Source organism: Dermacentor albipictus, chromosome 2 (assembly GCF_038994185.2).
Source record: "Dermacentor albipictus isolate Rhodes 1998 colony chromosome 2, USDA_Dalb.pri_finalv2, whole genome shotgun sequence".
Classification (NCBI taxonomy): domain Eukaryota; kingdom Metazoa; phylum Arthropoda; class Arachnida; order Ixodida; family Ixodidae; genus Dermacentor; species Dermacentor albipictus.
The window spans coordinates 31,686,085-31,705,624 of NC_091822.1; the positions used below are offsets into that span (position 1 = coordinate 31,686,085).

Here is a 19,540-nt window from a genome sequence, read left to right on the forward strand (position 1 = left end):
GACGATAGTTGCAAAATTGCATACAATGCACCAAAAATAAGAGCAGAGCCCTATAAAGTTGCGGCGCACCCTAAGAGTAGGGGGCATCGGAAACTCTGCGACTTTGTGAAGCTTGGCTAGTTCAGGAAGCACACCGTCCTTCAATACTTGTCCCAATATTGTTAACTTGCGGGCAGCAAAACGGCACTTTTTGATGTTGAGTTGAAGGCCTGCAGAGGTGAGGCAGGTCAGTATCTCATGGAAGCAAATGAGGGGCATTGGGAAATCTGGTGAAAACATGACGATGTCATCAAGGTAGCACAGGCATGTTTTCCACTTGTAGTTGTGAAGGATCATGTCCATCATACGCTTGAAAGTAGTGGGCGTGTTGCAGAGCCCGAATTGCATTATGGTAAACTCATACAAGCCGTCGGGCATGGCAAAAGCTGTCTTCTCACAGTCATCTTCTGCCATCGGCCCTTGCCAACAGCCGCAGCGAAGATCCAAAGATGAGAAGTACTTTGCACCTTGTAAGGAGTCCAAGGCGTGACCTTATTGATTCGACAATAATCCACATAGAAGCATATCGACCCGTCCTTCTTACTAATACTGCAGGAGGCGCCCAAGGACCGTGGGAAAGGCGAATGATGCCACGGTGCAGCATATCGTCAACTTGCTTGTTAATTATCTGTCGCTTGGCTGCCAGCATTCGGTATGGTCGCTGATGCAATGGGGGATGGGAAGCAGTGTGGACCAGTATGGTCACCAGATGCCCCGGGGATGGTTGGTCGCAATGAAACGGCAAGCAAAAATTCTGAAGAAGCGCGAGGACTTGGTGGCGATACAGAGGTCACAGATCGCCGTCTATGACAGACTCGAGAGCATCTGATGATGACGACGATAATGATAATGATGATCATGATGTGCATAAGACGGGAGAAGTGAGGGCGTCGAGCTGATAACAGGCCGTGTCGTCGAAAGTATCGAGAATGTGAAGTGGGTCAAGCTGCTGAACATGACCTAGTGATTCTCCACGCAGCAAGGTCGCAGGGTATTGAGACAGCTTACACACAAGTATAGAGGATAATCCAAATACAGTGTTGAGGATAGCAAGCGAGAGAGACAGAGCCTTGCAACATGGAAAAATAGGCGATGGTGTAAAAAGTACCGTAAGAACCGGACTATAGGTCAGTCTGGAATATAGGTCGATCCCCCAACTAACGAATTCTAAAAATGAAAAAAATCTTTTTCAATGGCAAAAGTACCAAAAGGCACCCTTACCTTGAAACAAATGCGACTCAGCCAGTTGCACAATGGTGACAGTATTTATTTAAATGCTGCTCGCATGCGCACCCGACCAAGTTTTTAACAGTATCGCGTGACCATCGACCCACGTGCTTGTCAGCACCTTATTAACGGCACTGAGCGGCGAAACAAATGAGATACGCGCATGTGTACACATGCGCTTACTTTCGCTATTTCGCCGCTCCGTGCCATGATGATAAGGTGCCAACAAACACGCGGGTCGATGGTCGCGCGATACTGTTAAAAACTTGGCCGCGTGTGCAGTACACAGAAGGGCATGAAGAGCGCAAGCGCTACTTCGAATCAGAGCAACGCCTTTGATCAGGGTCGTCCGAACTAGAGTCGGATGACGAGTGCTTCTCGCTGCCCAGTCCAGAGGCGCGCACGATCTCTACCGCTTTCAAACGGATGCATTCGGCAGTCACAGGCAGTGATCTTACATGCAGCTCCTGGACAAACTCTGCAACCTTGTCTCCCATTTCTGCAGTCCACGCTGCGATCCACCCACAAAATGGCTTCTTCTGATTTTTCTTGTGGTTGCTGCAAGTGGTAATACGTTGCTTCTGCCTCCGCCACTACCGAATGCTCTTTTCGGATACTCCAAGTTCACGCTGTGCCGCCAGGTTGCCGTGGGCTTCGTCGTACTCAATCACCTTTTTCTTGACGGCGACGGTGAATTGACGTCGGCTTCTGCTTCGGTACAAAGCACGTCGTCCCGTGCGGCCGAGCAAGTGGCCATTGCCTTGGCCCTCCTGGACGACGGACATGCCAATATCTTTAGCGACTCCAGGGCAGCCATCCGCACCTTCAGTGTTGGCGCCGTGTGTAAGGAAGCCTGTCGCATCCTCGACGGCAAAAGCATCGCCACCCACACTCTCACGTGGTTCCCAGCTCACATGGGATCCATCATGGGAGGCCCCACAAACCTCAACGAGTTGGCCCACTCCAAGGCGCGAGGTCTCGCTTTCCGCGACCATGGAGAACTCCAACGCCGGCCCGCAGTGGTGGAGAACAGAGATCATCCGACCACATACAACAAAATTGCGTAGCACTTTTATCTCGGCAGGAGAGACTTTCCCCTTCCACACAAGAAGTTAAATAGAGCGCAGGCATTGACCCTCAGATTATTGCAAACAGGCTCATATCCCAACCCGGCTTTATTCCACAAAATTTATCCCGACACCTATGCCACTAGTTCTTGCAGGCACTGCAATGACATCGCTAGCCTAGACCATATGCTCTGGCGTTGCCCCTCGTTACGAGGCACAGAACAAATCAACGAGGACAAGTGGCTCTCCGCTATCAAGAGCCCCGATGCCGGGGCGCAACTATGGGCTGTCCAGAGGGCCCATGATGTGGCGGTCGGGCAAGGCCTGACTGTCCCAACGTGGTAGCGGCCCGCAGTGCGCTGAGTCGCATACCTCAGGACCTTATTAAAGTTTTGCATCCATCCATCCATTCCACTCATTTTGAAACAAAATGTAAAAACGCAGCCTTTAACTAATATAACTGTGACAACGGAAACGCAAAATGCCGGTGCCACAATGTCGCTGCTGCTGATGGCGATGGCGAAGGCAGCTGTTTACTTCATCAGCCCATTGTTGCAAGACTTCCGTTGTTTTTCCGCCAATGTCCAGTATATAAGACGAGGGTCTACTTTTCGCGATGGTTTATTGAAAAAAAGTTCGACCTATATTCCAGTTTTTATGGTACTGTAGCGTCTGGCCCGGTGGAGCAAGAGACTGGTACAAGAACCAACATTTTGGGTGGTACGTCCGTTTCGGGTTCAACGGTGAGCTTGGGGGCTTATATGCAGAAGGGTCAGGCAGTGGGGCATCGGCAAGTGGGAAAAGCGCTACTTCGGCCCGGGCACAGTCGATGATGGCACGATGATGAGACAAGAAGTCCCAGCCGAGGATAATGTCATGTGAACATGATGACAACACGAGAAATTCAACAACATAGACAATGCCGTCGATGACCACCCTGGCAGTACATTGAGCGAGCGGGGCTATATGCTGCGCAGTCGCGGTGCTTAGAAGCATACCAGACAACGGCGTTGTGACCTTATGGAGGCTGCGACAAAGCTTTTCGTCGATAACAGAAACTGCAGCCCCAGTATCAATAAGCGCAGTTGCGGTGGTTCCTTTGACCAAATTGTTCAATAAATTGCGTGGCGACTGTGCTGGCGTTGTAGAAGTCACAAAGCTCTCGGTTCATGCCTGCGGAACTGCAGCGAATAGTTTCCCTTGCTAGGTGACTCACGACGACGTGAGGGGGAAAGCGAGTGATGACGAGGTGACGGAGAACGACGGGTGCCAACAGGGCGTCAAGGAGACAGCGAAAACTATGGGTTGGGAAGCATGGCATGCCTAGTAGCATTGTGGGAATAGCCATATCCAACTGTTGCGACAGCATGGTTAGCAGATGGCATGCGACAATGGCAGAAGCGCGCAACATGGCTGGCAAAACCGTACACGAAACATATGGGCCGATTGTGGCGTGTGCGTCAAAGGTTTTGAACTGGGCTTCAAGGGGGAATTAGAGGAGATGCAGGAGGAGGCACAGCTTGAGGTTGCATTGGCACAGGAAACGCGAACGTCGGCGGCGTCGGTTGCACTGCCACTGCAGCATAGGTCAGAGGTGCAGCCACGGGAGGACAGGGCGGAGCTAGAGGTAGCGACTCGGCAAGTTCCGCGCGGATGGCCCGCCTAATGGGAGCAGCCAGCGATGTGTCAGGCTGGAGAGGTCGATTGCTGAGAGGCAGCATAGACAGTTGGTGTGCCACTTCCTCACAAATAAAATCCTTAATCTCAGCGGAGAGCAGTGATGCGGTCATAGAGCTAGAGTGAAGCGTGAGGCCTGAGGGAGAGCCGCCAAGTGCAACAGCACTGCGCGCAAGGACCCTTTGTTGACATAGCTCATCGAAGCTCTGGCAAAGAGTGACGACAGCAGCAAAAGAAGTAGGGTTTCGTCCTAGAAGCATTCGAAATGCGTCGTCTTCGATGCCCTTGAGGATATGCTTAACCTTGTCTTCTTCACTCATGGTGGAACCGACGCCGGTACAAATATCCACGACATCTTCTATGTAGCTGGTGTAAGTCTCGCCAGGCTGTTTAGCCAGCTGGCGTAGACGCTGTTCAACACGGAGTTTTTGCAAGGTCGGGTGGCTGAAGTCTTCCGCGAATGCTGTCTTGAAAGGACCAGCTTTGTAGTTCCTGCTCATGATGAACCAGAGGTTCGCAACGTCAGCAAGATAGGAAGTGATAGCTTCGTCAGGTCATCCCACTTGTTGTGATCACCGACGCACTCATAGGTAAAGAGCCAATCTTGCACATCAGTCTCACCTGATCCGCTAAAAACAGGAGGGTTCTGCTGCCGCTGGATGGCGCAGCAAATGATAGGAATGGCAGATGCTCCAGGCAGAGTTTTGGAAGCCTCAATCATGGTAGTGGCTGGAGTAGTTGGCAATGTTCGGCTGTGAAGTTCCAGGGTGAGGTCGGGGAGTGCAGCGCCTTCCACCAAGCGCAGTGTGACGATTTATTCTGGCGCCAGACACAATCGAGGTCACACCGGCTGTACACGAATGCTGGTCATGTGCTCAGCAGATACAAGAGCGTTTTCTTTGCCCTCTTCTTCACTACAATTTCATTAGACCGTTCCCTCTTCTTATGCAAGCAGCCCCTCATGCTTCCTCGCCTCAGAGGGTGCGCAAAAAGTGGCAGCATATTCTGAAAAACCCCTTGACCGGACCTAGGGATACAAGCACCTCAGTAAGGACAGAAAGGCATGTCGCCTGTCTGGGTCCACAGATTCTTGTGACCATTTGTAACTAAATGCCTGTAATCAATAAAATAAATGAATGCTGTTGCTATTACCTTTGCACGAACTATCTATGGAGATGTACAGATGTTTTTTACCACTTTGGTTATTTACGTGAAACTCTTTACTGGAAAAGCACAAAAGCGGATGACATCTACCAAGAGCGCTCGTGTTATCACCACGCACTGGCTCAAAAAGGGCACGCATCTTTCATTGTGTTTTCCTTCAAGCGGCGGTTGTGTTATCTCCAGTGGGGCAGTAATTCGCGCCCTCGCTTGCTCGCATCAATGATACGTGCTGCAATGATGTATAGTAAAAGCTCGTTAATTCGAACCGCAAGGGGAAGCCGCTTCAGTTCGAATTAACGAAAGTTCGAACTAATGAAAGTGAAGAAGAGCAACAGTACACTGTGATTTGGAAGCAGTAGGGCATGTCGGAAATTTGGCGTGTCAGAAAGTGATGGCGTGTGCCGCGGGCACACGTCATCTTCAAGTTGAAGCTCTGGGTCCGACTGTGCCACACCACCGATGTCCACCGAAACGAACGTTAGCCGAGGCTTAAAGGGACACTAAAGGTTACCAGAAAGTCAAGTTAAAGTGGTAGAGCAATGTTCTAGAACATCTAAGGCGTCAATATAATCGCGAACAGAGCTTTAGTAACCGAGAAATTGAGGTAAATGCATGACACGATTTGAGACCCCCCAGCGACATTCCGGTACTAAACCGATGACGAAAGGTCTCCCCGTAATTTATGTTACTAATACTCAACTACTCGTATTAAAAATATAATTTCATTCGAGACGGAAGAAAATGCTACTTGTCTACGTCTACTCGATTCTGACAAAAAATAAGATTTTGACGTTACCCTTCAATAGTATGGGTGGTCGAAAGGTTTCGTTTTTGCTCGACTCTGCGCGCACGACTCTGCGCCGCGCACGCTTTGGAGTTTCAGTACTTTCGTTATCGCGTCGTGCTGTGAGGGTTCTGCTGGCTCGCGAAACTTTCATTTGGAACAAGCAGCGAGAATGCCACGTTCATGTGATGTCGTGGGAAGCCCTCATTGCTTTCCCGCTCCGGATAGCCGGTGTCGAGGCCGCCGTCGTAGTACGCAACGACGCCGGCAGTGCGAGCCCTCAGCAGCAGGTCGCGCTCGTCGGTGCTCAAATCGCTGAAGTTGAGCCCACCATCGCGAGCCAATCTGTCGGTGTCAGGGTCCATTGCGACAAGCGTCGAAGTTTGCGTCATAGAATGAAGTACCAGCTTATGGGCGTCTTGCGCTGGAGCTTGAGGTATAGTAGCGGCGCCTGGTGGCGGTGCGGGAAACGACATCTGGGTCGGCTGTGGCGAAGCACATTTCTAGGCCGAGTTTTGCGTCGATTCACACTTTTTTATGCCCTGTTGCGAGTGCGGAAAGGCTCGTCACTTCTCACAGACCACGCCGACCACGCTGCGAGCTCGCCGCAGCCTATAGTTTAACGAAAACGGACTTTCCGAGTGCCGTGGGACGTAATGTGGGACGTAATTAGTTTCTCCTTCCGCTAGCCACCATACTCCCGCTTTCGCTCTGCTGTCGGCTCTGTCTTGGCTCTGTTTCTGGCCGCGCGTTTGCGTTTTGCGCAGAAAAGCCGTAGCGCCGTCTGCGGACGCCGTTCTACTCACCGATGAGACCATGATGTCAGTTCTCCTCGATCGGAGGGCGGGCGATTTGAACTGCGCTAGAGGTACGCGGACGCTTCAGAACGCATTTTCTCTTAAAATAAGTCTCTCCTTGCCACGAAACAAGCGTTTCGAGGTGTCTGTGATGGTATTTCAACAGTCCACGTTGACTTAATAGTAACCTTTAGTGTCCCTTTAACACCATCACAATGAATCACGACGGCCGATACCTCCTAAGCTGAAAACAGAGGTGCACAACCGATGAAGACTGCAGAGACAAAGATGCTGAACATGTGAAGGTGGTGAAGGCCCTGATTTGTTGGTTCTTGATTGCAAGCGCAGCTGCGACGTACTTGATTGGCTGTGTTTTGACGCTTGCCGTGCCATCTCCGCACAACATTAGCAGCTGTACAAGATTTACAAAGCCTCCGAGATTCGCAACGGGCAAGAAGTCTCGAAGGTTACGTAGAACAGAGAGGTGGCAGCCACCGCTGCCTTCTGGCTGACCCCACGCCGGTTAGATTTTTTTCCTATTTTGCCTTCTCTCGCCGTTCTCTCCGTTTCGGAGGCAATACAGCCTTGTGTGTAGGCAGTAGGTGCGTTTCTCTGGCTGTGTGCCAGGCGAGCGTAGTTTGAATTATCCGTGAGGGAACCTTCTAGCGTTCGAATTAACGGACTTTTTTATACATAGACTTCTGTGGAGCTTGGCCGGACCAAATCGTATGGTTCGAATTATCCATAAATTCGAATTATGTATTGAAGTTCGAATTAACAAGCTTTCACTGTAGTACTCGCAGCAAAATGATCTTTGAGAACATGCTGCATGTTGCATGCAACTATGGAGCAGCTCTTTGTAACATGCAAGAAGGGGCACAAGGAGAACTTATGGGAATATGCGGAGAGGTAATAGTCCTTTAGCCTGTTCCTCTGCTCAAAGGGAAGGGGTATGAGGAGTGGTGATGAGGATAGGATGCAATTACACGAGAGTTGGCATGTAAGCTAGTGGGACGGAAAGAAATTTGATATTTTGAATAGGTGGTAAAAACCCACTTTGAATGCTAGTTTAAGGGCCTTTTGTGCCTTTCCTGGGACATCTTAGAGGGCCACATATGAATACTGGCTCCTCTTGTGGACATAGGTACTGTTATTGACAATTAACAATACAATTTCTGTCAGTACAAATCACTCAGCAGCATGGTCATATTTCTTGGAGCGTCGTCTGCTGCTGTGGCTTCATAGAAATCATCTGCTGTTCTACTGCTGTGCACGACATTGTCACTGACAATCCCAGTGGTGCAGAAAGTTTAGGAACTGGGCCTGCGCTTTACCTGCATTTTTTTAAACAAACGGCTCCATGCCGAGGGTGCATCTTTGCACCACAGAAATTAATGGTAAAGTACAGCACTCCCTAAACTAGTTCACAAAATGTAGGCGAATTGAATGGACTTAATGCTTACTGCATTAGCTTGCCATTGTTTACTGAATAAATCTGCAACCCCCATCCATATTTTGCACAGAATTGGCAAGAAAGCGTAAGTTCTCATGATCTCGTGACTGAGAAGCTTTCGCTGCGGTGAGGGCCTCCCGACTGCCTTCGGAGAGAGGAAGCAGTGGGAGGCATGCCTCTTCATCCGAGTAGATGTGCTTGTCACTGCTGCGCCCGCGTTCCGATTATTTTTTCACTTGTGAGCTGGGTGGCAACTGATCCCCCATACAATGTAGCCAGTGGATTTGATGCACGCATGCTGGCCGCAGTAGTGGCATCATTTTTCATCCTTCATAGCTTCTGCCTTGTTTCTGACGTTCCACACATTTGCGCTGAATCAAAATGAAACTACTGCCTGCCACAAGTGCAGCTGATGAAGAATCTGTGGTCGCTGTAGACACTACCATTTATGGTGCCCACGCAGTTTTGAACATATGCGGCCAATGCGGTGTCACGTGTTGCAGTTAACGCAAGAATAAAAGGGTGCAATGCATATTTAGGTTTTTCCCATACTGTTCCCACTGATGATGATGCAGACTCCATCACTTGGTTTCGGCATGACACTAGCATTGCTTTTGCTCAGTTGCATTGTACATTTGCAACATTTCACGCTTGCCACGCTCCACGGATTGTCCGGAGTAACCAATGCCTAGCAAAATACATACACAATAATGGGAGTTTGGGGCACTTAAATAACGTAGAAACTTGCCAGGACCACAGCACAACTCCAGATTATCCGATTTTTTAAATTAATGACAGTCAAATAAACAAGATTTTACTGTATTTGTGCAATGCAGGGGTAACACCAGGGAGCCAGTACTCACGCCTCTTTGTGACCAGTGCCAAGCTGTTGCAGTGGTCAGGTCGCTTTAAGCCCTGGAACGCCAGGTCACCATACTCCGACATCTGGCACCGGTACTTTGTACCAGATCCCACAGGCCGCTTCCGGCCAGCCTCTCGAGTCGGGGCGGCCTCACCTGCATCCAGCCAGCGTTCCCCCAGGCCATCGGCTGCTCAGCCAGATCCTCGGCTCAACCTGATCTGAAAAACAGGATGGCAACCCGGGCCAGTTTGCTAACACTGGTTGTGTTGAGTGAAAAACTGCACAGCAGGTGACAGAGAGAAGATGTAAGGAAGGATCAGGACAAGCACTGCAGGATTACCATAAGTTAAGACACTGAGCTTACATGCATGGTCCTAGGTGTGGAAATGGCACAATGAAAAGGCAATGGACCAGAAACAAAAGAAATGAACAAGACAGGTGCTTGCTTCCAACTGAACGTGTATGTTAGGGAAAGTGAGAGCAAGTTTTGTATTCTCTGGTTCTCTTTTCCCTGGCCACAAATTTTGTCGTGAGGCAACACCTAGCCCTGTTCATTTCTTCGGTCTGCCATCATACCTTCCTCGGGGACATTTTTTACACTTGTTCTCCTAGTTCTGGCAGTCGTGAGCATGCCAGCCTTACTTCTAACTCGGGTGAATGAATCTCAGCTGTGATTGTCTTGAGCTTGAAGGTAAACTTTCACAACAGCTTGATCTAAGCCGAAGCTTATTAGTCTTTCCACTTGGAACTTTTGAACTTGTCATGGGCCAAACATCTTGCAAAGGCCTCCAAGAGACTGCTGCTTTACACAGTGCAACCAACGCCAATAAAAACAGTGACCGGTAAGAAGCACATAGACCTGAAGATTATGCTTTGCAGGGCCATGATTATTTATTTCAATCTTCACTTTTCAACATTTTATCTAGGTTGAACTACTACCATCATTTTCACAACTGGTAATAGTTGTGCACACCATTAGAGCAAACTGTTGTTATCTGTTGAAAGTCTGTGAGCATAAAACACCTGCAAGGCTCGTTAATGATACAAGACAGTAATCACAGGAGTCAACCATTAAAACGATGTTTTAAGCTCAGCCTAGAAGGCACTGAGTACATCACTGTGGATCCAGTGCCATTGTTTCGTGCATCATTCACAACGGTGGCTCGCTTTTGCATCCTGCGGTCCTTCTCTGTCTTAGCACTTGAGGTTCACTCAAAGCCGTACTTTCGTGACCATGGAGAGCAACATCGCTGGGCTTAGCCAAACATTGTACTGACCTTTCGGTATCTGCATAGCCTCGAAGGTTGGTCTGATCTAAGAGGGCCTGCAGCATTTTCACAGCAGTGTCATTCTGTACCACCAGGTGGTGCCACTGCCACACAAGCGATGAGATTTGTCAACTCTTGCTTCTCAATTAGTCATAAATGTGCAGAAGAAAAGCATTTGCAAAATGTATGTGTGAAATGAGCACACGCACGCAGAATGAAGAGTCACATTGCGATGAAACATAGCAAAAATTGCAATGGTTACGAGATGTACTGGTAAACTATTATAAAGTCCTGGATACATTGGGGAAGCCGCAAGCAATGATTACTTTTACTACAGTCAGCGACCAATAATTCAGACTCGGTAGAGGTCAGAATAATCAGGAGTTCGAAATAACAGATTCACCAAAAAACAACTGACAATCCAAAAGTTACCAAAAAGGGTATGCCATATTTTTGTACCATGACTTTCGGAAATGCTTGCACTTTTGCATGACTTGCATTGGATGCATTGGCATCATCAAGCAACGGCATTCTTGATACAGTGCCCAAGAACACCGTCGTTCGTCGACACGTCTGAAGCTGGTCACGCAAAATGTTGGAAAAGTGAAAGTATCTTCGAAATAATTGTCTCAGAACAAAGCCCAGGTTTGACAATGCATTGCTGCGTTAAAATGAGCTCACGTATGCTTGCCAGCAACCTGGTTCATTTGTATCTCGACCATTGTTATACTGTCAGTACAGATAGACAAAAGACAGTCAATGCATGCACTGAATCTCCATCCCCTGGCGGCAATACAGAAGTCAACCGTGCTGTCATAGGTAAATTATCGCAGGTTTTTTTCACAACAGTCATTCTCTAGCCCTTGTCAGTACAGACATTGAGAATAGAGTTGGCACTGCTTGAAACAGCTTGAAGAAGTCACCGGAACCGTGTAGCTATTTAAAATGCGAGTGAACAAACGCTGGGTGCACGCAGCTACCACCAGCAGAACTTGCACGACCATTAAGCTTGCCAAGCTTGGCTTGTCTTGTTCTGTGATTTGGCTTGTCCTGCGAAGCCTAGTTGGTGCTGGACCAACTATGCTTTGCTAGTTTCAGTATCAGGGAGACGCCAACAACATGGCCAACAACCATGCCACGGCAATGCCGGCGACACATCAAAGCCAGAATATCGCTATTTCAATTTAGCATGCAGCCATACAGGCGGTGTTCAGAATAATAAATGGCATGCCATTAAGGTGTCCAAAATTTCTGTTGTTCTTATACATTAAGTCTATGGGGCCAGTTGTGGTGCCTCAAGGCAGTTCGAATTGTCAAGCACGTCTTCAGTTTTTGGTGTCTGAATTTTTAGTTGATGACTGCAAATGATACCTACTGGAACCACCGGAAGTTGTTTTGTTTTGCGTGGTTGTCAATCTAACATGTGTTTTTGCATTTTTAAGTCATCGGTGTCAGTGAAACCACACTGTTGCTTAGTAAAAAACAGATTTAATGTCACCTCCAATAGGTCATGACCAGATTGCACTTCCCTCCCTTCCCCCCTCCTTCAGCAATAGTGCAGGGGGAAATGCAGTCAAACCTCATTATAAGAAAGTCACACCTAACACAGAAGTAGCTTCGTTATATCCAATATTTGTTATAAGCATATGTACATTACACAGTAATGGTGGTATGACAATTCTTGTTTACTGCATTATATTCCTGTTCATTCAAGGTTTGACTGTGGCATCCAAAGGATGAGAAAGTTTAGCATCAGCTCTGAGCTGCCTCATGGCTTTCTCATCGCGGAAAAAAAACAAGTAGGGAAGCCATGTGCAAGTGTTCTGTTTTTATTAGGCACTGTGCAATTTCTTAACAGCACAATAAATCTCTTCATGTGTAACGGTCTTGCACGACCTGTGAAGTGGCAGTGTTCTACTGTTGCTACAGCATGATGCATCGTAATCTTGGAGACCATGCTTTTGGCATACTGCAATGTTCTCACTTGCCTTTATAGAAGTGGAACATGCTGTTCACAAGCTGAAATGCATTAGGATAGCTGAGTTGGTTATGCTTTGAATTTAAAGCGTCACTGACGTCAGTAGTTGAGAACAGACTTCAAAACACCCAATGAAATTGGCTTATTAGGATGACGGTAGGAGACGACGGGCTCCAAGAACTGTTGGTGCCACAGCATCTGGCGAATTTTGTATGGTACTACCCCTCCAGGATAAGCAAATATGCATGGAGTGCGTCGAGTCAAATGCCAGCACAACCTATTTCGTTTGCCAGCTCTGCCTTCCTATTATAGTCTGACATTTATTCATGCTGACCTGCAATTTCATACAGAAGGATTTGTTACTGGTTCTGGCCACATGCTCTGTTGTCTGTGTGCCTCTGCTTTAAATATTAGTCCACTATGGGCTGCTTTAGACATGCTGCTTTAGTACAAGATTTTTCTTTTCTAAATAAGATCGTGCTTCTGATTTTGTTAAGCAGCATCCAAAAGGCACAGCAGTTCAGTTGTACCATAGTGAGCAAATGTTTGGAAACCACAGGAGCTGAAATATTTTTTTATTTTTCTGACGTGACCGTGCAGCCTGCAATTCTATTTTTTATCGCAGAGGTAAAAGAAAAATGGGAGGCCTGAAATTCCAACATCTGTGGAAGACAGGCACACACATGCAGTGTGCCACTCCATTTCAAGCTGTGAGTGTGGGATAGTAATTGAATTTCTTTCATGGCATCCATGGTGTCAGAAGGTATGCGTGTCAGTACTCACGCCTCTTTGTAACCAGTGCCAAGCTGTTGCAGTGGTCAGGTCGCAAAGGCTGGTAGGTGAATTTCCACCTACCAGCCTTTGTGTCATTGGCAGAGGGTTTAAAAAGAGAGAGAGAGAGAAAAATTTATTTACAGAAAGGCAGAGAGGTCAGGCAGAGTGCTTAGTCACGTACGTATTGTCACAGGACATGTATGGCTTAAGTATTAACAGCCATTGAAATCTTCTTTTTGAGAGAAGCTGAAATGGAGTGTAGGAAGTGCACGGGGTGCTTCGAGTCAAATGCTGGCACAACCTATTTCGTTTGCCTGATCAAGCATCCTAGAAAATTTCTTTGTTGCGTGCTTAAATATTTCATTATGGTTAGGGGTGAAGGTCAGCATACTCTATACTTCTCAATGCATTTAGTAGTATCAAGTGAGCATATTGGCCCTTGCATGTAGCATTGACTTATCAGTGTCCTACTGGATCATTTTGGCAAGTCCTTCAGTGTATTGTGCAGTCTGAAATGTATGGCACTTCTATTGAAGACCATGACAGAGGCATGTGCAGAACCTTGTCATGGCTTATTGCTGTCATTGTAGGAGTGTTTGCAGAGCGTAGGGAGTGGGATGGTCTACTTATGAGATTATTAGTTTATTTTTTTTCGAATGGGCATGAGCATATTTTTGTACTGTACACAGCGTGCCTCCTCACATCTCTGCCTGCTGTATGTGCACAATGAATCAAGGCAGAAAAATTGCAGTTTGTTGTTTATGAGCAGACGACACTTGACAACCGTCGTAACCTTGTTCGTCTTGTGAATTTTTATTTTGCCTTTCCCGATGCATTGTCCCAGTTTCTCAGGTTAGGCAGTGCCACTTATTCTGTTGGGGATCTTTGTTTTGCCTACCTTACGTGCCTAAGGTACCATGCTGTCACCTGTGTTAGATCTCCACTTTAATGCTTCAGTGTTGATGCAAGGCAGATAAGAATGGCCTATACTATGTGGTCAGAGCATAGGCCGCTGCGATCATAGTGGTCTATACTTCTATACCCTGGAAGCATTTCCCTTACCTTTAGTCTGAGGTATCTGAAGATATGTCGTCTGCCTCTTTTGTACCTCATCTCACTGTATAGTCAGTTCTGTTATCAATAGGTGTGCACTTCTCAATTTTTTGAAAACTCTATCACAACTGAAGCATTTAGTGAAAAGATGGTTGCAAGGCATGCTAATGATGCATACTGTTTATCCCACATGAATGACAAATAGCATAAGTGAGAAAGATTTTAGCTTTTTTTTTATGGCTGAATGCCATTATCTGTGTGTCTGAATGTGCGCAACGTACGTGTTAGGCCTAGTTAAGACATCGAAACAACAGCTTACGAAAGCAAGAGAAGGCAAACGACAAGTGTGGCACTTGCCTTTGTTTTTTCCATCTGTCCTGTCTTGTAGTGCTAATACTTCCCTCTAGGATGATTGCAAGGCATGCAGTAAATGTTGTTCTAGCACCTGCCATTGTGAGCCAGTTGGCCATGGCATTCTGCAGCTAAGCACATGAGAAGGTGGACTTCATTCCAATCAAAGGCGACTGCACTAACATAAAAAATGCTTGTGTAGCACATTTTGGGCACTTATTAAGGAACCCCTTGCTATGAAAACTAATTCAAAGCCCTCCGGTGCGGCATCTTTCGTGGCCTCGTGCTGCTTTGCTGTGCTAATCCCCATCTATCGATCAACGTTGTTTCAGCACAGGCTAAATCTGAACATTTATGAACTGCGCCCATTTGGAGCAGGATATTGTTCCTTCTCTGTGTTCAATCTCTGGCTGTTTCTCCGTTTACTTGTTTGCAAGGGTGCGTGCAACAAATGATGTTTGGTTGTATTGTTTCCTAGATATAGAGCAGCGTTTAATGCAGCATAATATACCTTGCGATGACTTTTGTGATCAGTGTGCACTGTTTTTGCTTGTTAATGCCACTGGTTATTGTTTCCTATTCTACCTCTGTTGCTGGATCTCAGTCTCAAGCCACTTGGTCCCTTTGCCTTGTATATTAAGTATTACCTCTGCACCGCGTCTTTTTTTATCAGCTGTGATATAAATGCAGCCTTATGCTCTTACTGTTTTGGAAAGTGGCTCTACAAGGTTGAGTATTATGCAGTTTCTCAAGCATTGTCTGGATCCCGTTCTTTGTTTACACAATATATGGTGCTACAAATGTCTTAAAAATATTGTGTTTACACAAGTATAATGTTACCTTCTTGTACAAAATTTCAAATTTGAGTAAGTACCTTGCATTATTATATTCAGACCCATGCTCCACACACTTAGCTTGAGGTTTCTCCACAATTTTGTATCAAGCTTAGCCATTAGGCACCAGCCCATTGTGTGAAAGCAAACTTCTCTAGGCCTTAGAATACACAGGTGCTTTACCGGAGGAAGCACATATCAGCAAGGGAATATGTGTGTGACAGAAGTGTCTTGTCACCCTCTTTAAGCTTCAGCCACACAAACCCACACACACAAAAGAAACATATTTTCAACACATTTTCGATGTGGCATAGCAGCATCTATTATCTTATCCTGTGTCATGACAGCAGTACAATGATGAGTGATTCCCACATGCATTCAACATGGCAGTGGAAACGTCATAGTACATGATAGCATGAATATTGTGCAATGCAGAGCAGACACCTCAACACCAGGCCAGGCAATGCCATGTCAAAAATATGTTGCAAATATGCACCCTGTGGTTGCTACTTTGTTTCGCAGTGCACGCCCTTGCACTCTCACCTGCACAGTGCATCTGGGCTGTCAAAGCAGTGCATCATTGCGTTGCCCGTGCAAGCCATGGCGCAAGCAGTCCCTCTGTGCCAAAGCATGGGCATGCGTTGTGAGCCCTTGACTACGGTTGCACTACACATCTTTAGTTCACATTGTACTTGCATTATTTCATTTCTTGTTCCTCAAAACCCCTGTTATATTTATGCAGATGTGGTAATATGCTCTTGCTTTTGCAACACTGACATTGCCTGTGTATGTGAATGAAGGCTGGAATAATTTGAATGAGATGGCTGTCATTGCCTTTCTGAGCAAGAACTTTTGAACAAGGCTTCAAATGTCGCAAACTTCTAGAGTGTCTTGCGTGTTAGCACTTGTCTACTCCCAATGCCTAAAAGAAAAAAAAAGAAAGGAACAACATCCCATTTCAGTGCAAGCTTTGTGCACCTAGTGTGCAGCTTAACCTTGCCCGTGGCTTCAAATATTCTGTTCCTGTTATCGATCTGCTTGCTCATAGCATTGCATGGCTCAACATTTTTGTACTTCCTTCCCCTACATCAGCACCGCGTCAGCTTGCTCATGGTTACCACTTAGGGCACAAATTCCTGCAACTGCTTTTAGGTGTCAAAGGCTGCATCTCCTATGGCAAAATATTGCTAACTGCTCCTTCAATGACTGGCGTTGGCATAAGGCCTTGTTGTGACGATGGTGCCTGTCCTGCATGGACTCTGTAGATTTCCTAAAGTACCAGAACTGACCAGTCTCTACTAGGCTTTGTAGGCTGTATTCTAGTCCGAGCAGACTCCCTACAGTGCTCTTGAAATACCAGAGCAGGCCAGCCTCCACAACTGCAGCTGAGCCAGAGAACATCGAGCTAGGCTTAGTTGCACCTACAGTACACTGTACTTGTTGGCACGGGCGGTACATCTTGTCGTGAGCCCCATTTCCTTGAGACTCAGTTATAAGGAGAAGTGCTGCTTGCATCACTGGTGCTTCATGTCACTGTTTTGAAACATGCTGTCTTTCAGTTTCACAAATGTTTATGCAGACATTACATATGTCAAATAGTTGTGCAATCCCCTGATTCTGGCAAGTGAAGCACCCAAAGTTTCAAGTACACTAATTTTTCAGTTGCTTCAACAAAGCACAACTTGTGATCAAGGGGTGCTTATCTGATGAAACCTTTCATTAAGTAGCACCTATGATGGGGACATGAACCCTTGTGCCATGTCCCGATTCTTGGAACCTTTGAGGTATTGCGAGTGAATATGCATATCCATTGTTTTGTTGTTGCACGGAACACAGGCCAGCTCTAACTACTCAGCAAAGGGATCTAGCCCAGGGGCTATGTGAACATGCAGCTGTTTTCCTTTCTTTTTCTTCTTTAGTTTGAATCTTTTGTGTGTGTGCGTGTGTGTGTCTCATCATCACACATTACTGGAAGAATGGTTCTGTAAACTTGTATCCCTCTCTAAATGTCAACAAATTTATGGTTACTGCTAAAGTTCAGTATGCAGATTATGAGATATTTTCTTGGCTGATACATGATAAAAGAGCCTAACTTTCTGGAACAATTGACGAAATTACACACTACTATCTTAGAACATGGTTGTCCAACAACTCTCGGTGAGGTTCGGAGGTTGCAAGAAGTCCGCACCCTCCTTTCTTATATGGTTGTGCAGTGAACTATGCACGGTCTAGAATTGTGTCCAAGACTACCAAGGCATACTCCTTGGGGGTTTGGGGTTTTAGTTTATTCTTGTTTCGTTGCCACGTCTACTGGCGTTACACAGTGTTATTTCATTACCACATTGTGTTATGCTTTTTCTTCGCTGGCCTATCTGCCACAGCAAATTTATTGCAGCAATGTGAGCACCCCTGCGTGCGTAGCTGTGCATGTTGCAGAAGTATTGCAATGGCAGAGTGTCGAATCTCACGGTTCTAAGCTGAGTGTAATGATCTGTTGACGTGTTGTGACTCGACCTGTCTGTGGGTGTGCATGTTTGTTTGGTTGTATTTAGTGGTGTCATTTCTGGCCCTAGTGAGGTGGTCATTTCTGATGTTCTGTTTGTGATGCGGTGCCTCCATAGGCTGTTGCATCGTCCAATGCTTCCTGATTTTGCTGTATTTATTGTAACTTATTTGAACAGAAGTCTAGAAATAAACTGTGTGTAAACTTTTCACTCCACTAGTGTGCTTTTCTCATCTTTTTCCCCTATTTCCTTCCTCTCCCTCTCTTACATAAGTGCTTCTGAAGCACAAAATTCTTGGAAAACAGCACTATAGCTTCCCTACGCCTCTTGTCATTATGTTGGTAGTGGCCTCTCCTGGACAGATAACCGTCATGATGAGTAAAAGTGTTAAACAATTAAGCTTTATATGCAGGACCACAATGTAAGAACTCTCAAGGTGGTGGCAGTGTGCCCACAAGAGTGTCAAGACATGTTTGTGGTTTTTGCAGTTTCCTTCTCTCGGAAAAGTGCCGCACATGTTGCCGCACATGGCCGACATAGACTGGCCGCGAAGACATTCACACCAACTTAATCATCCATCAACCCACACCTTGTGCTTTGCAGTGTGTTGCTTCATTAAACAATAGAGATCTCACTGCCTTAATCATCTTGTGTTCTATTGCAATTATAATCCTTAGGATCCCTTAGGTGGTTCGTGAGATATAGCAAAATTAAAAGAGCGCAACACAGGACATGGACAAAACTGAATAACAGAAGTGAATGTCTGAGTTGTCGGTCATGCCGTTTTCTGTTGTCTGTTCCAGCGCACTGCACAGGCCATATTTTCAGACCCTGGCTCGACTCGAGACCGAAAGGGCCGTTCCTTGGTCCGCCCAAGCCTGGCCTGGTGATTTCAAGCCTGGCCCATACCTGGCCCAGGCTCCAAATATTCAGGGCTGGCCCGGGCCGGCCCGGTATGGTTCGATCCATTAGCTATTGAGCCTGCACAAGCTAGGTCGACTTCTGTAATATTTTGAAGATACTGTCATGTGATCAAAGGTTGTGGGGCTGTCTTGAAGGTGCATGAAGCAGGTTTTTGCCTTGTGTCCCCTCTTCACAGCTACTCTGTAACCTCGAGAGCAATAAACATTTCACTACTACCCGAATTAATGCAAATTATTATTCGATGTGCAAACACACATATACGATGGAGAGGGAAAGAAAATAGGGAGCTAACAGGCTGGAAACTGCCATTGAAGGTGGCATAGCACCTGCTTACTGTTGAGGAGGGGTGGTAGATTAGAAGATTATTTGTAAGAGGCAGACTTCAGTGCGTCAAGTTTACTGCTAAAGTTGCTGCTAAAAAAAAAAAGTAAAACCTTTGATCACAATGCTCGGTCTTTAAAGTGGGATATGAACGACTGTACTAGGCTTTCCAACTGGTTGCGTGGCAATCTACAGCTAATACTCTGTCTAAGGAAACCCAATGTTACGAAGTTCCTGATCTAACAAAAATTTCCATTCCCCGGTAGGTAGCCAATAAAGTTTTTCCATCTCCATCCATACGTGGTATGTACCCATAAGGACCGAACAAACTGTTTCTTGATTTTACGAGCTTCCCGATTTAACTAAATAATTCGAGCATGGTCGTCACGTCATTAAATAGAGCTTTAACTGTATAGCAAAGGCATAGTGAACACTCCTGTACCTACCGCTAGTGATTTCTTCTT

General features: G+C 46.5%; 1 protein-coding gene across 2 annotated transcripts in view; it reads left to right on the forward strand.

The window, feature by feature from the left end:
- LOC135916607 (glycosyltransferase 8 domain-containing protein 1-like) overlaps positions 1–18,046 on the forward strand; it is a 95,025-nt gene extending 76,979 nt beyond the window's left edge. Inside the window, exons 8-9 of one of the 2 annotated variants that reach the window (XR_010568984.2) lie at positions 9,045–9,375; positions 12,942–18,046. Coding sequence is in view for 1 of the 2 variants with exons in the window: in XM_065450038.2 (XP_065306110.1) it covers positions 9,045–9,292 (248 nt within the window). In the remaining variant the exon portion in view is untranslated. Of the gene's footprint in view, positions 1–9,044 lie in introns of both variants that reach the window. The other variant, XM_065450038.2, reaches the window with a different exon arrangement.
- The last annotated feature ends 1,494 nt before the right edge of the window (positions 18,047–19,540 follow it).